The 15,772-nt window shown below is 39.2% G+C and overlaps 1 protein-coding gene and 1 long non-coding RNA gene across 2 annotated transcripts; both read right to left on the bottom strand.

Moving 5' to 3' along the window:
- Positions 1–514: 514 nt before the first annotated feature.
- Positions 515–3,757, bottom strand: LOC130419400 (protein adenylyltransferase FICD). The gene is made up of 3 exons (XM_056746115.1): positions 3,657–3,757; positions 2,833–3,171; positions 515–2,654 (listed from the first exon to the last, which is right to left on the bottom strand). The coding sequence occupies exons 2-3, from the start codon at positions 3,101–3,103 to the stop codon at positions 1,576–1,578; spliced, it is 1,350 nt and encodes a 449-aa protein (XP_056602093.1). The 5' UTR covers positions 3,104–3,171; positions 3,657–3,757; the 3' UTR covers positions 515–1,575.
- Positions 3,758–7,936: 4,179 nt separating this feature from the next.
- On the bottom strand, positions 7,937–9,990 carry LOC130420129 (uncharacterized). Its single transcript, XR_008906581.1, has 2 exons — positions 9,698–9,990; positions 7,937–9,502 (listed from the first exon to the last, which is right to left on the bottom strand). It is a non-coding gene; the product is annotated as an uncharacterized LOC130420129 (long non-coding RNA).
- Positions 9,991–15,772: the final 5,782 nt, after the last annotated feature.

Here is a 15,772-nt window from a genome sequence, read left to right as displayed (position 1 = left end):
ATGTATATTTTGAACTAAAACAGTAGCTCTATATATTTGCGTTTGATCACCGCAGTGGCCTAAAGTAGTGATTGAGAAAAAAATGTGTGCAATGTTTTATTGAACATTTTTATTCATTATATCATTTATGTTGTTTCAGTTATTTGATTATAGATTGGTCATTTTATTTACCAGATCATGCCAGTGTCATCCTAAGACACAATAATGTTCTTTTAGTATTCCCTGTGTTGCGCAAATTGTATGTAGTTCTTTTTATTCCTGAAATTGTTTATTAAGGCAAATAAATGTGTATGGTCGTCAAACACATCATTTGTGTTATATTTAATGTTATCTTACTTTTGTTTTAGAGTCATAAAGGGATGGTTTACCCAAAAATTACAATTCTTTCAACATTTACTCACCCTCTTTCCAGAACTGTACAACCTTTTCCAGAACACAAAAGACGACATTTTTCAGCACGCTGGTATCCAGACACCATAGGACCCCATTGATTTCCAATTTATGAACACAAAAATCACAGAAATTTTCAAAATATCTTTATACTTAGGAAAAGTCATATACATGTTTTGAACATGATGGTGAACGAATGATGACAGCATTTTTTTGTTTGGGTGAACTTTCCCTTTCTAAGTGAATTAAGTTGTGGTGTTTGGATACAGGAGGCGAGAAGAAATTATCACATAAATACTAAAAGTGAATAAGACAAAGCTGTTCAATAATTTATTCCATACACAAAGCAATAAAAGTGAAAGTGACCTATTTGTCAGATTTGGTGACCCATACCCAAAATGTGACTGAAATAGCCTTTAACTAGCAAAATAAATTATAGCTATGCTATATTGCAACGAAAGGGCTAAAGGTTGCTTTTTAAAGTTATAGTCAATATTTAAACCAGAAAAAAAGGAAATGTTATTTGCCCTCAAACACTTACATATTTCTTGTACTCAATAAAACCGCTAAATTACATTTTAAAGAGCAGCAGACTGTATACAGTATGTATCCTTAAATTACATGAACGTAAGATATTCAATTATACATAACAAAATCAGAGATAAGAATAATTGTAATGATTGCAAAGTACGCAAATAGCTATTATTCAAACAGATCAAAATTCTGAATGTCACGTTTCCTCTTATGTACCTTAAGCTACAGTATATAGATATGAATAATCATGCCACGAGAACACAAATTCATAATTTATCAGAAAATGACTCGTACTAAATAGAGATTTTAGAGCTATTTTTCGCTCCAAGTTTTGATTTTTGAATAAAAGCAAGCTACTTAAGAAATTAGAATTACACAACTAATATAAATGCAGTTGTGCGTAAGGTATGTCCTACACACCGTTCACCAGGCTTTTCACACTTACAGCTATTAAACTTTCCTTCAATTTGTTACTTAAAACGGACAATAAAGTTGAGGATAAAACAGTCTTTAATGTGGCTACACATCATCAAAAACCAACAGTAATACATTAAACAGATGATATGAACAGAGAATCATCCTGCAGCCCACATGGTCCCTAAATGGCACATAAAGTACAGGTGTGATTTATTCCCCACAAACTAAAATTTCTCAGCTGTGGGCAGGTATGGTTTGTTTACAGTCCGGGCATGCGTGATTGCTAGCACCAGGCAGCCCAACTGCGTGCTCCGTTGTGGCTATGAGTAGAGTATCCAGTGTAATTTCTGTGCATTTTGCGATAAACCTAATAAAGGGCCGGACATCACCCTCGTTGGCTGTATCCAATGCAGTGTAATACTCTGCCCTCTGTTCCTTACGAATGGTGATTGGCGGATAACTGGCTTGCATTAGGATCAAATTCATAAGAAGTCGAGATGTGCGACCATTCCCATCCACGAACGGATGCACGTAAACCAGTTTATAGTGCGCCAGAGCTGAGAACTCTACAGGGTGTAGATGTAACGTCTCTTCTGAGTTCAACCACTGCACCAGTTCCTGCATGTGTTTATCTAGGTCATGTGGGTGAGGTGGAATGTGATGCCCAACAAACACCTGGGTAGTCCGGAATCGCCCGGCTTCGACGGGGTCGACGTAGCCTAGAACCCGCCGATGTATCTCTAAGATATCATCTACGGTGATGTCCTTGGCACGGGAAAGAAGGGTGGTGTTGATGTACTTCATGGCGGCGTCCACACCAATCACCTCATTCTGTTCTTGAAGGCTCTTACCCGGTACAGCGTATCTGGTTTCTATAATATGGCGAATCTCTGACAGTGTGAGCGTGTTGCCTTCTATGGCAACCGTATGATAAATGTGATGATAGTAGGTTTCCTCCATCACACGGCGCAAGGCAGAGTTTCCCTTCGGTATAGACATGAGACGTCTTACCTTCCCCTCTATAATTCCAAAGTACCGCTGATCTATTTCCTCTACTAAGGGAAGAGTGCGGTCCCTGCTCACCAAAGCTTTCTCGTTGCAAGGCGAGATGGCGAGAGCTTTGGTGTAGAGGTGATCTGCTTGGACGACGTCCTTTTCTTCCTCCAGAATGGTTCCCAATTCGGTGAGCGCTTCCACAAATTCCGGGTTCATTTTGAGAGCGTGAACAAGCAGTTTGTGAGCTTTCTCTCGCTTTCCTTGCTTTTTCATCTCCAAAGCCTGCTGAAGAGCCGTCTTCGCCTCAAACTGATTCTCTGTCATCAACAGATGGCAAAAATGACATTCAAGCAGAGATTTATACTATCCATCTCTCCAAAGAAGTTTAAGTTTTGCATAGTAAACATGTTTGACCTGTTTAATCTGGAGTATGACATTTATGAATTTGGAAAAATTCTGAACATGAAAAAAGTAAGTGGGAAGCACATACTGTACCTTTACTGGGCTTGACTTTTTGTGGAAGTAGATCTAGTTCTGTGAACAGGACCGTCAGGCTGGTCGTGTGAACCGTAGGTCGCTGGACACCCCCCCACAGCTGGCATCGCAGGAGAGCAATGCCCTTCAGGGTGGCACAGCATTGCTCCTCTATGCCTGCTAAAGGCAGCAGCAGGACAAATACTGAGCCCAGAAGAGCAAACAAGATGGGAGTCCAGCCCCACAGCAGAGGACTGCTGGTGGCATGACGCAACACTGCCAATGCTCCCATCAATCAAGAAATCCAGCTTTCTCAGGCCACATTGCTGACATTCTAGCATGGGACTGCTATTTGAACACCTGTGTGAAATGTAATAAATAGCGTAAATCGTTAGTAGTGTCATTTCCCCCTTGAAATCTAATACAGCTGTGGCAACATGCAATAGCTGGACATGAAAAAGAAGCATCTTGTACAAAAGATTTGTGACATGAACATGCTTCTCCTGTAATATTTCAAACGTAATTTGGTGCTCTGATTATCGAATGAAATTAAGATAAACACTCTCATTAGAGTAGTTTTTTATATGTTTTTATTAGAATACTAAACTCATTTATTGAAGGAGCTTCAATGAAAAAAAAACAGCAAAAATGATGTGGAAATAGTCCTAGTCTTATTTGACACACACAAAAAACAGTCAATGAGTCTATACACATAAACAGCTCTGGATTACAGCTGTTCTGAAGTTATGACATCATCAAGACAAAACCGAGACCCGGCCCAAAACCTCAGAAAAAAGTATTTCACTAAAACAACAGCATTTTAAAATAATTAGGTTAAAACTTACCGGTTTTGTTGTAATTATCTTCATTTTTATTATAAATAAGGGAATTGAAAAGGAATATACCGCTTGTGTGCCGTATGAAACGTCAGCTTCCGCAAAAAATGTCGCCTACTTGTAAAGTAAAATCTGATTGGTTGGTTTTACTTTGTTTCTGTTTAGTGATTGGTCAGCTGTTTGCCCCACACCCTCATGCAGCGACACCATTTGATTCACAGCGAACTTCATGATTGGATCTCATCTGAATCCAACACCGGGTCACATATTAAACCTTTGTTTTGCTAATTCACGTATTATTTTTATGTACAATTATTTTATAATTATTGTAAAATGTAATTATTTTGTAACTATGGGAAATATTAAAGATTAAAAAATATTTATTTTACGAATACTATGGAAATGGGAATGCGCAAGGAAAGCATTTTTCCTTGAGATGTGTTACATTTTTCTGTTATAGTGGGTATTATTTGTCTCTCCGATAGTGAGTCAGATCTCACTGTCTCGTATTGCCCGGATCAACACTAGGGGTCAGAATCGTCTTAATTTTTCATGTCGTTTTCGGGTCATGCACACATCTGTGACTATTAATCCATGTAATTTAATGACGTCACTTTTCACTTCAAAGAAACGGGCTCCTTTAAATTAGCCTTTTAGGCAGTTTAGCAGAGAAATTAAACGTTTGCTTAATCTTACACATGTGCACATGATGCTGTCATTTTCTGCACCAAACTGTAGATTTACACGTACATTATAAAATGTAATTTACTGTAGAGAAATTAGAAATTCAGTTAAAAGGGATATGCTTGTAAAACAGATTATTGAGCCAATCAACACTTTCACAAATCAGTTCCCCCTCATACTCATTTGGAAACTGATTGATGTGATGAGTATATAGTTTAAAAGACTACATAATCAATGTTTTTGGTAATAGATGAGGTCAGGGGTTACCATGGGAACAGATGTGAGGAATATATGACTCGACAGGAAGCAAAAGTAAGCCCCCTAAAAAAATAGTTAAACTAGCACGTCCGTCTGTACTGTAGCGGAAAAAAACACAACAACATGAGCAAAAGAACAAGAAAAAGAAGGCATGTGTTTTTGTACTATTTCAAAGTCTTATTTAGTTTTGGCAAATTATGCAAGTATAGATAAACAAATTCAGTATTTGTCCACTGGCATACAGGAGTTTTGACTGTGGACGTTCGATTGTCGTGAATTTAGGGACCGTCTCTAAAGTTACACAAACATCCCAGATAGCACACGTATGTTTTGCCGGTGTTACAATTTTTTCTGTTACCCGTGATATTTTGTGACCGCAGTAGGCGCTGTTGTCAATGTCGACACTTCTCTACGCAAAGAGCGTAAATTCGGGCGAGGATGCGCTTTGTGCTCGTGCGCAGTTTTTTAATCTTGGGCAATAACGCGCTTTGTTCTCGTGCACGTTACTGTGAGCGGGCTTTTCGGAAAGTCTCTTAAGAGTGATGACGTGACGTGAGTGGCTGAACACGCAGATTGAACTGTACGAAGCAGGATCATTTAATTCCTCTACTGATTGCGTTTGGCATTATTTTGATTGCCATGGTAATTGTTTATTGCCAACATGTAAGTGTGTGTGTATATATAAAGTGAAAACACACATCTATATATATATATGTGTGTGTGTGTGTGTGTGAGTGTGTATTCACTTTTACACAAATAATAGAACAGCAATCTAAACATTGTCCATTTAAGAAACATGAACATCAATGAGCTTTGTTTTATACATACATGCATTATAGGCTATACAATGTACATAAGAAAATATTATAAAATGATATGTTTATAATGTACAGAGTAACCTTGTAGTCCTACACCAGGTCACCATATCTCACAATGCACGGTAACGGGCTAAAAAAATCTGTTACCTTCCCCTGTTATACACAGAATATCCTTATTGTTCTCCGTATTCACTCTTTAGATATCTAATGCCTTCTATGTCTTAGGCTATCCTGAAAAGCATTTAGCTGTGATGAGAACAGTGACTGTGGTACAGCAGGTCACCATATATCACGATGCACAGTAACAGGCTAAAATAATCCGTTACCTTCTCCTGTTATACACAGAATATCCTTATTGTTCTCCATATTCACTCTTAAGACATCGAATGCCTTCTGTGTCTTATCCTGAAGTGCATTTAGCTGTGATGAAAACAGTGACTGTGGTACAGCAGGTCACCATATATCACGATACACAGTAACAGGCTAAAATAATCCGTTACCTTCTCCTGTTATACACAGAATATCCTTATTGTTCTCCATATTCACTCTTTAGACATCAAATGCCTTCTATGTGAGATGGTGGTCTAGTGGGTTAAACCACTGAACTGGTAAATCAAAAGGTTGCTGGTTCAATCCCAGCAGCCACCACCAGTGTGTCCTTGAGCAAGACACTTTACTCCATGTTGCTCCAGGGGGATTGTTCCTGTAATAAGTGCACTGTAAGTCGCTTTGGATAAAAGCGTCTGCTAAATTATTATTATTAATTATAAATTATTATGTCTTATTCTGAAGTGCATTTATCTGTGATGAGAACAGTGACTGTGGTACAGCAGGTAACCATATCTCACAATGCACGGTAACGGGCTAAAATCTGTTACCTTCCCCTGTTATGTACAGAATATACTTATTGTTCTCCATATTCACTCTTTTGACATCTAATGCCTTCTCTGTCTTGTCCTGAAGAACACCATTTAGACTGAGAGACCATTTAAAGGCTCAGGAAACCTTTGCAGGTGTTTTAAGGTTATTTGCTGATTTCTGAGACACTAGTTTTCATTATCTATTAGCCATTATCATCACATTTATCAAAATAATGCCTTTAAATATTTCACTCTATGTGTAATGAATCTATATAATGTATGGGTTTCTGTCCCGCTCCATGCCTGTTTGTTTATTTTACAGAGCTGGGCAGACCTGCGTGAAGTTGGCCCCCCTCCCGACATAAAACATTTGCAAAATAGCCTTAATTGTTTGTGCTCCGTTTGTGCTGGTTTGTGCCGTAAAAAATTTCGTTTGTGCTGCTTCCGTTTTTCAGATATTAGAAGAATAACTTTAGGTCATTCTGAGGTCACTCATCCCCCCGAAATGCTCCAAAACCACCCAAAATAGTGCCGCTTGTTTGTGCTCCGTTTGTGCTGGTTTGTGCAGCGAAAAGTTGCGTTTGTGCTGCTACGCTTTTTTAAATATTAGACATCGAATCATAGGCGATGACGTCACCAGCCCCCCTACATGCTCCAAACTTATCCAAAATAGCCTCAATTGTTTGTGCTCCGTTTGTGCTGGTTTGTGCCGTAAAAAAAATCATTTGAGCTGCTTTAATTGTTTTAATATTAGACATTGAATTATTGGCGATGACGTCACCAGCCCCCCTACATGCTCCGAAATCATCCAAAATAGCCTCAATCGTTTGTGCTCCGTTTGTGCTGGTTTGTGCCGTAAAAAATTTCGTTTGTGCTGTTTCCGTTTTTCAGATATTAGAAGAATAATTTAGGGTCATTCGGAGATCACTCATCCCCCCGAGATGCTCCAAAACCACCCAAAATAGTGCCGCTTGTTTGTGCTCCGTTTGTGCTGGTTTGTGCCGCGAAAAGTTGCGTTTGTGCTGCTACGCTTTTTTAAATATTAGACATTGAATTATAGGCGATGACGTCACCAGCCCCCCTACATGCTCCAAACTTATCCAAAATAGCCTCAATTGTTTGTGCTCCGTTTGTGCTGGTTTGTGCCGTAAAAAAAAAATCATTTGTGCTGCTTTAATTGTTTTAATATTAGACATTTAATTATTGGCGATGACGTCATCAGCCCCCCTACATGCTCCGAAATCATCCAAAATAGCCTCAATCGTTTGTGCCTTAAAACATTAAGTTTGCGCTTCTTTTTTTGTGCTTCTGTTTGTTTTTCATATGATAAAAAATAGAATTGGTCATTCCGAGGTCACTCAGTCCAACTGCCGACTTTCTGTCAATACTAATATATTTATTCAATAAATATTTGTCCTCTCTTCATGGGTTCTCTTTTCTTTTTCTTTTTTTACACGGAGTAGCCTATCATCTGCTACGCTTCACTGCCAACACTGCGCATGACACAATGTTAAACAAGATCCTATGGTAAATAGTGTTAGTAGAGGAAAAATCCATTATTAAGTTACTATATCAAATTTCTGGCAAATGTAAGTACACCATTTTCACACTGACAGTTGCAATATTATTAGACCTCCTTAAAAATGAAGGGAAGGACATTCAAGAAAGCTTCGATTGTCAATATTTATTCAACCAAAAACTCCTTGCTAATATCAGTATCCGTCATGAAATGCTAATTACAGCTACACGTCTCTAAATTGTGACCCCAGGCTCAAGTCTCATAGCCTATAAGATCATGAGCAACAAAGTTTGATTTCAACCATTCATTTTCACTAAGATTTCAATTTGTGTTATGGTATTACTTAGTCGATTTTAAAGATATGAAGGTATTTTCACACACTGTTCTTAACATTATGTAGGATGATTTCATGTTAAAAACAGCAAATCACATACAAAACACTTCAGCTCTGTTTTTACAGAAAGGGCCATATAATATTCTTATGTTTAACCCTGCCAGTGAAAACAGAGTTAAAGTTATTTTTTCAGTCATTGTCATTTTAGTCATTTTTGGGTGGTTTGCTGTTTATTCATAAAATCATCCTACATAATGTAAAGAACAGTGTGTGAAAATATCTTCATATCTTTCAATAAGCATTCTGTGAAAATATAACATTGATATATTTAATTAACCAGTTCACAATTTCCAAATCACAATTTGAAAATAATAGTTAAAATCTTTTTTTTTGCTCAGGACCTCATTGTTTATGATACTTTAGCCTGGTTTTCAAAAGGAGGTTCACATTTATTGTTAGTACATTATATTATCCTAATATTCTGACCAATACAGTTATCCATGAAAATACGTCTATGCTATGAATGACCTTATAGTCAGGATATGTGGGTAATTTCATTTTGCTTATACCAGATGCCCAAGAAACCAGCAGTTGACAGGGATTCCATGTTCACAGTCCTGTGTTCATCAAGAGAGGCAATAGTACAATATGGCAACATAGCTACTCCTAATCAGAGAATCTGGACAGAGCTTAGTGAGCAGCTAGAAAACAAGATCACCCCAAAGGCTCTATACACTTTTGTGAAATTAAACAGACACAACATCTGGACTGCTTTAGGGCATACTTGTGAAAGTGAGCATGAAACAAGTGTCAGTAGTGATGACACTGACTTTGAGCCAGGGTCTTTTTCCCCCAGACCAAAAGACTGCTGGACTTTTGATCTTCAAGTTCCATTTCAGAAATGGATTGAATTCATGCCTGAAAAAGTTGAGTACAAAAACAAGTTCTCTAAAACACAAAAAAAAGAATATACAATTTTGAAACCTGGCATCTGGACGCATGTGATAAATTCTCATATCTGGCAAGAAGTGAAGAGCTCTTGCACATTTGCCTTTAAAAGAGCTAAGGTCTACCCATCAGACAGAGAGAAATACATCGAAATCAGAGGCAACTGTAAGGAGTGTCATGCCAACATTCTAATAAAATGTGACCGAGAGCCTGAAATGAACACCCCGATGGTGCTCAAGTGTTTTGTCACAAACACTGATGACACCCTGCACACTGGCTGTCCCAAGCGTGCAATTTCTGGGCAATTGCGTGTGCAGATATCCAAAGAACTATGTGAGGGTAGAATGGAACCCCATGTATGGGGGGCATCAGAGGCAACAAAACTGATGGAGTTTGGTGATCCCGAGCCGAGCCATCTGCCTAATCTGGCCACCCTGCGAAAAGCAAAGCAAGAGAGAAATGATTTAGAATTAGGTGACAAGGATCCTATTTTGTCACTGCAGATGCTAAAATACAGTGCACCTCACAGTGGTAGCATTAAAGACATTGGACTGGACAAGTTTTTCTGTCACTATTGGAGTCAAACACAGATGTATCTCTACAAGACATTATCAAAGACATCTACTAACCCCACTGTGAGTTTTGATGCAACTGGCTCAGTAGTGAGGAAACTACAGAAACCAAATGGTATGTCTGGTCATATCTTTTTATATCAGGGCATTCTGGCAGTTGACGAAAGCAGAGGTGTCCCAGTGCTGCAAATGCTGTCAGAGAGACATGATGTTAATGCAATAACAAATTGGATGACAGAATGGTTACGTGCAGGTGCACCAACTCCAAAAGAGGTTGTGAGTGACTTTTCTCTGGCTTTGCTCGGAGCTCTGGTCAAAGCATTTACTTCTCATCGGGATCTCAAGACCTACATCAGTGAGTGTTGTGGTGTCTTACTTGGGAAACAGTCAGCAAAAGTGCCATCTTGTTTTGTACGGGTTGATGTGGCACACTGCATCAAGATGATCTGCCAGTGGGACTGTTTGCGGAAAAAAACACATCGCATCAAAGATTTCTATGTGAGGTCAATGGCACAGCTTCTGAAGTCACAATCCATGGACGATGCAAGGGAGATACTAAGCAGTATAACTGTTGTTGCTCTCAGTGAAGCAGAGGGCAATGACAGCTCTGGAGGCCCCCTCATATCTGAAAGGTGCAAGAAATACCTGAAAGCCCGAATTGCAGAAGAGTGTGTGATCATTCCAGATGTAGAGGGTGAGGACCTGGACGAACTAGATCCATGTGACCAAACACAGACAGACCTAAAGCAGTGGGTTACAGACATATGTGAGGAGAGCAGGTCACTTGCTGTGGCTAATGGTGATCGTGATAATATGCACTTCCTCCCTGAGATTATTCCTAATATAATCTGACTTGCAAGTTACTTACCACTCTGGACAGGGGTAATGATCCCTCACTTCCGTAGCACCAACGTCACTGCTAGTTCAGCTAATGTTGAAGCAGAGTTCAAAAACATCAAACACGGCCTTTTCAAGCATGAAAACCTGCCTATGCGTGTGGATCGATTCATTGCTCGACATTTGTCCTTCATTGAAGGCAACATGCGTATTTGTGCCGCAAAACAAAAAGGTGAAAAACAAGGTCAAGAAGATGGGGATCCTGCCACAGTCATCATCACAGGAGCGAATACACTACCCACCACAACTTGCAATGTAGATGGAAAACCAGAAATGGATGCTGCCTCTTCTGCACAGTCTGACACTGTCACAGACATCCATCCAAAAGATGAAGACGTGGTTGAAAACTGGAGAGGCTTAGCAGTTCCGCCCAAAAAGAGGAAGAGAAAATCGTACCTCTCACCTTGTCCTGAATGGCTCCAAGCAGATCAATCTGTAAAGGGGAAAAAATTGAAAGTGGAAACGTTAAAAAATGGAAATAATCAACAGCCTGTTAAATTCAGGAAATCAAGAATCTCTGTGCTAAACACCTGTGCTTTTGATGCTTTTTGTCAATGTTTGTGTTGTGCTTTCTGCGATAGTGGCACTTTCAGAAATATAGTTCAAAGTGAAAGCGCCAGTAACGTCCTCCAGCTTGTGAAAACTATCACCACAAATGGTCTGAATGCTCAGGTCTACACACAGAGGGCAGAGCTGCTGAGTGAAATATTCAAAGCTGTCAATTTGAAGTCAGGTGCTCTTCAGATCAATGCACAGTGCCACATCTCTACAATCATTGAAAAGTCAATGACAAAACGTGCATGTGTTACCTTCTCAAAACATTGCTCCTCTCAGTACTGCGCTCTCAATAAACAGGTAACAAGGGAAATTCCATTTGTTTCCCCTTCTGTTGCTGTACTGCAGGCTTCTGGTATGGCTCATCTTCAGACAGCAGTGGAAGAAGGCCTTAACCATCCAGAATCCCCCTGCCTCAGGCCCATCCGAAATCCAACACAGTGTCCCTCTGAATTCAAGACAGAGTCTACCTCAGAAACAATGGTCTGTGCTGGGAGAGTTTCACACAGTTACAGTCTAAGAGAACTTCTGTGGATTGACACTGACCTGGGAAACAGCAACTCCACAGAATTTCCTTTGTGTGAATTTCCTTCCAGTCTGATGCTCCAAGGAAAGAGATTTACCTTAAGGGCCGTAATTGCTTTCAGAGGAGGCTTAACCCAGGATGCTCTTGGACATTATGTGGCCTACTGTAGGAGGCCTCCATGTTTCTGGGAGTTGTATGACGACCTGAAGAGTGGAGTGACAGGAGTGTCAGAAAAAAAAAAATATGCCCACATGCTGTGTTATACACAAAAGAATGATTACATTGTTTAAAAGTAATTTTACAAGTACAGTATTTTTGCTGTATGCCACCAACCTTTGTGTTCTTAGTCCTGTTTGGAGAGTCTAAAACTGTAAGTTGGGCTTGATGATGTTTGTACTCAGATCTGTTATTCAGTTTGGTATTTCTGAAACATCATTAAGAGTTTATAGGTTTAATGTGTTTAAAGATCTGTTATTTCTGCAAATAGATGTTGGATAGTACATTCAATTTCACATTAATTAAATGGGTTAGGTTAGTGGTAGAAATGCGACGTGTTCACTTCTTTGAGCATCACTGTTTAAATGTTTGTGGCTAATATAGTAAGCGCTGGATAGGGGACAATTATGCAGGACCTGTGTGATCGTTATGACTATCAGTGGACAGTCCAGGCCAATCAAGCTCAGGACAAAATTAAAAACAAACCTTTGTTTACAAAATTCTTGCCTTTCTTAAATGTTCGACATTTTCCAGATTCTGCAGTGTATGTAATGACCACCATATATTTGTACAGTATATACAACCAGACTATGTTAAATATGTAGAAAGTGTAAGAATATTCTAAAACCTATCTTCTGGTGTGTCTCTGGTGTGTATCACTGGATACAGCATTCAGAATCAATTCAAGGGTTTATTGTGAAAAGGTAGATTAACCGGTGAGGGTGGATCTACAATAATAAAGAAACAATTAGAATGACATGTATTGACAGTTATGCACTAACAAACTACGACATACAATACTATACAATTGCAATATATTCATATACAGAATTATATTCATATCTAATAACTTATCATCAGCCTTACAGCAACATGATGTCTGAAAAACAATTGAGGCTACACGGATGGACATACTACAGCAAAACTTCACTGCAATTTCAATAATATAAACTGAGGTGAATGCGCCGAGTGCACTATCTTAACCCAGCGAGTTTAGGTCTTAACGCCCCATAACAATGGAAACATGACATTAATTTATAAAATAGTGTCTATAGCTGATTAAATTAATAAATATCTTTGAAGAAACGGGTAATCACTATCATTCAAAGACGAACACTACACACATTCATTTGTTATTGCTCACGTTTACTAAACATGTGCCTCACCTCGCGCCTCTCTAATGATTGGCATGCGCGTCTTTTTAGTGCGTGTACTTTCACATACATTCATTTTACCACGGCTTTTCACACAACAATATAAAGTACTAAGTAAAAACACTTACCTTGGCGTTTGCGTTTCCACACATTCTGTAATCCGCTGTGTCCTTCTAAACTTGAAAACGCAGAGTTGATAGATAACAAATGTGATTTGGCGGGGCGTTTTGGTGTTACCTTGATAAAGTTACCTCAACTGTATAGTTACAATAGTCGAAGAAAGGATATTTTTATCGGCACAAACGGAGCACAAACGATTGAGGCTATTTTGGATGATTTCGGAGCATGTCGGTGGGCTGATGACGTCATCGCCTACAATTAAATGTCTAATATTAAAACAATTAAAGCAGCACAAATGATTTTTTTTTTACGGCACAAACCAGCACAAACGGAGCACAAACAATTGAGGCTATTTTGGATAAGTTTGGAGCATGTAGGGGGGCTGGTGACGTCATCGCCTATAATTCAATGTCTAATATTTAAAAAAGCGTAGCAGCACAAACGCAACTTTTCGCGGCACAAACCAGCACAAACGGAGCACAAACAAGCGGCACTATTTTGGGTGGTTTTGGAGCATCTCGGGGGGATGAGTGATCTCCGAATGACCCTAAATTATTCTTCTAATATCTGAAAAACGGAAACAGCACAAACGAAATTTTTTACGGCACAAACCAGCACAAACGGAGCACAAACGATTGAGGCTATTTTGGATGATTTCGGAGCATGTAGGGGGGCTGGTGACGTCATCGCCAATAATTCAATGTCTAATATTAAAACAATTAAAGCAGCTCAAATGATTTTTTTTACGGCACAAACCAGCACAAACGGAGCACAAACAATTGAGGCTATTTTGGATAAGTTTGGAGCATGTAGGGGGGCTGGTGACGTCATCGCCTATAATTCAATGTCTAATATTTAAAAAAGCGTAGCAGCACAAACGCAACTTTTCGCGGCACAAACCAGCACAAACGGAGCACAAACAAGCGGCACTATTTTGGGTGGTTTTGGAGCATTTCGGGGGGATGAGTGACCTCCGAATGACCTAAAGTTATTCTTCTAATATCTGAAAAACGGAAACAGCACAAACGAAATTTTTTTCGGCACAAACCAGCACAAACGGAGCACAAACGATTAAGACTATTTTGCAAATGTTTTATGTTGGGAGGGGGGCCAACTTCACGCAGGTCTTGGGCAGCCATTAGCTAATTGCGGCACCTCGCACCTATTTAGCGCTCACCTGTTCCTCGTTACACTTCTCCTATTTAATCCTGCCTTTTCTTTTGGTCTGTGTCGGTATGTCTTGTGTGCAGTGCAGCTTGTGGCTGTGCAGCTTGTGGCTGTGCAGCTTGTGGCTGTGCAGCTTGTGGCTGTGCAGCTTGTGGCTGTGCAGCTTGTGGCTGTGCAGCTTGTGGCTGTGCAGCTTGTGGCTGTGCAGCTTGTGGCTGTGCAGCTTGTGGCTGTGCAGCTTGTGGCTGTGCAGCTTGTGGCTGTGCAGCTTGTGGCTGTGCAGCTTGTGGCTGTGCAGCTTGTTGTCCAGGGCCATCAGGCGAGGAGATAATCTCTGCTCTTCCGGACCGTGAGACTGTATAGAAAGGTTTTGCTCGGACGTCTTTTGGCTGTATTCTCTGTCCACTGTCCCAGCGGACGCAGGCGCTCTGAGTGCTCTGCTTTTTCTGTTATCGTTTTGTTCTGTTTCCTGTTTATAAAAAATTATATTTTTAGCTCTATCCTGCATCTGAGTCCTTTGTCCCATGACAGGTTTCACTTTCTGAAATGAGTGACAAAAGATATTGACCTTTTCATGATATTCAATATTCGATTTAGTTTATGACAGTATGTTGTGTATGCATTTGAAAGCCGTTTAATGTATGTTTTGTATTTTTTTATGAGCATTAAAAAACTATCTGGACCTCTCTGACCTCATTGCTGGCTATGGCCAAAATTTGGCGCCACTAAAGTCACATCTAATTGGCTGAGACATGTTATTAAATCGTCACAAAATTAATACTTTATACCTTCAAATCTTACATTACTGAAAGTACAATACTGTAATAATTTAGTTAAAATATTTTTATTTTTTTAATATTCTTCCCATCTCCCCCTATCGCACAGCCAATCACGTGGGGGCTCCGTTAGCTAGTTTGCACCCACTGGAAAGGAGATTAACGTGATTGGCAACTGATATTGCATCTGTGCAAAATGCATGGTAATATGCAGATGGAGCTGAAGAACTTTCTTTTAAAAGGGGAATATCCCAAAGATGCTGATAAACAGCACCGTTACACTTTAAAAAGAAGAGCTAACAACTTTCGAATCATTGGTAGGTAACCTTAATAAGCACCTGAGAGAAAAGTACACTAGTGGGTATGGCTATAGGCTTTTCAAATATTCATTATCCCCAGTATAAATATAGTCTTACTACAGTAACTGTTAACCATGGTATTTGTGTTTAAATTGTTATAAATCTGCCAAAGCATCGATCGCTATTACACTTTTACTAATAAAGCATAGTTAACTTTCTTAAAATACTTGTTGAAAACTTCACTCACTGATGTAGTCGATCAAAATGTATATTTTAAATATTATATGTGCACATATAGGTTACATTTTATATTTTTTATCTCTGACATCAATATTGTAATACATTTTGAAAAATGAATCACAGATTGGCCATGTGGGATTTCATGTGAAAATAAAGGTTGTTTTGAATGGGTTAACTTTTTG

The sequence above is a fragment of the Triplophysa dalaica genome, chromosome 4, assembly GCF_015846415.1.
Source record: "Triplophysa dalaica isolate WHDGS20190420 chromosome 4, ASM1584641v1, whole genome shotgun sequence".
In the NCBI taxonomy this organism is placed as follows: Eukaryota; Metazoa; Chordata; class Actinopteri; order Cypriniformes; family Nemacheilidae; genus Triplophysa; species Triplophysa dalaica.
The sequence above is the reverse complement of the archived record's forward strand: the minus strand, read 5'-3'. Positions and strand labels throughout refer to the sequence as shown.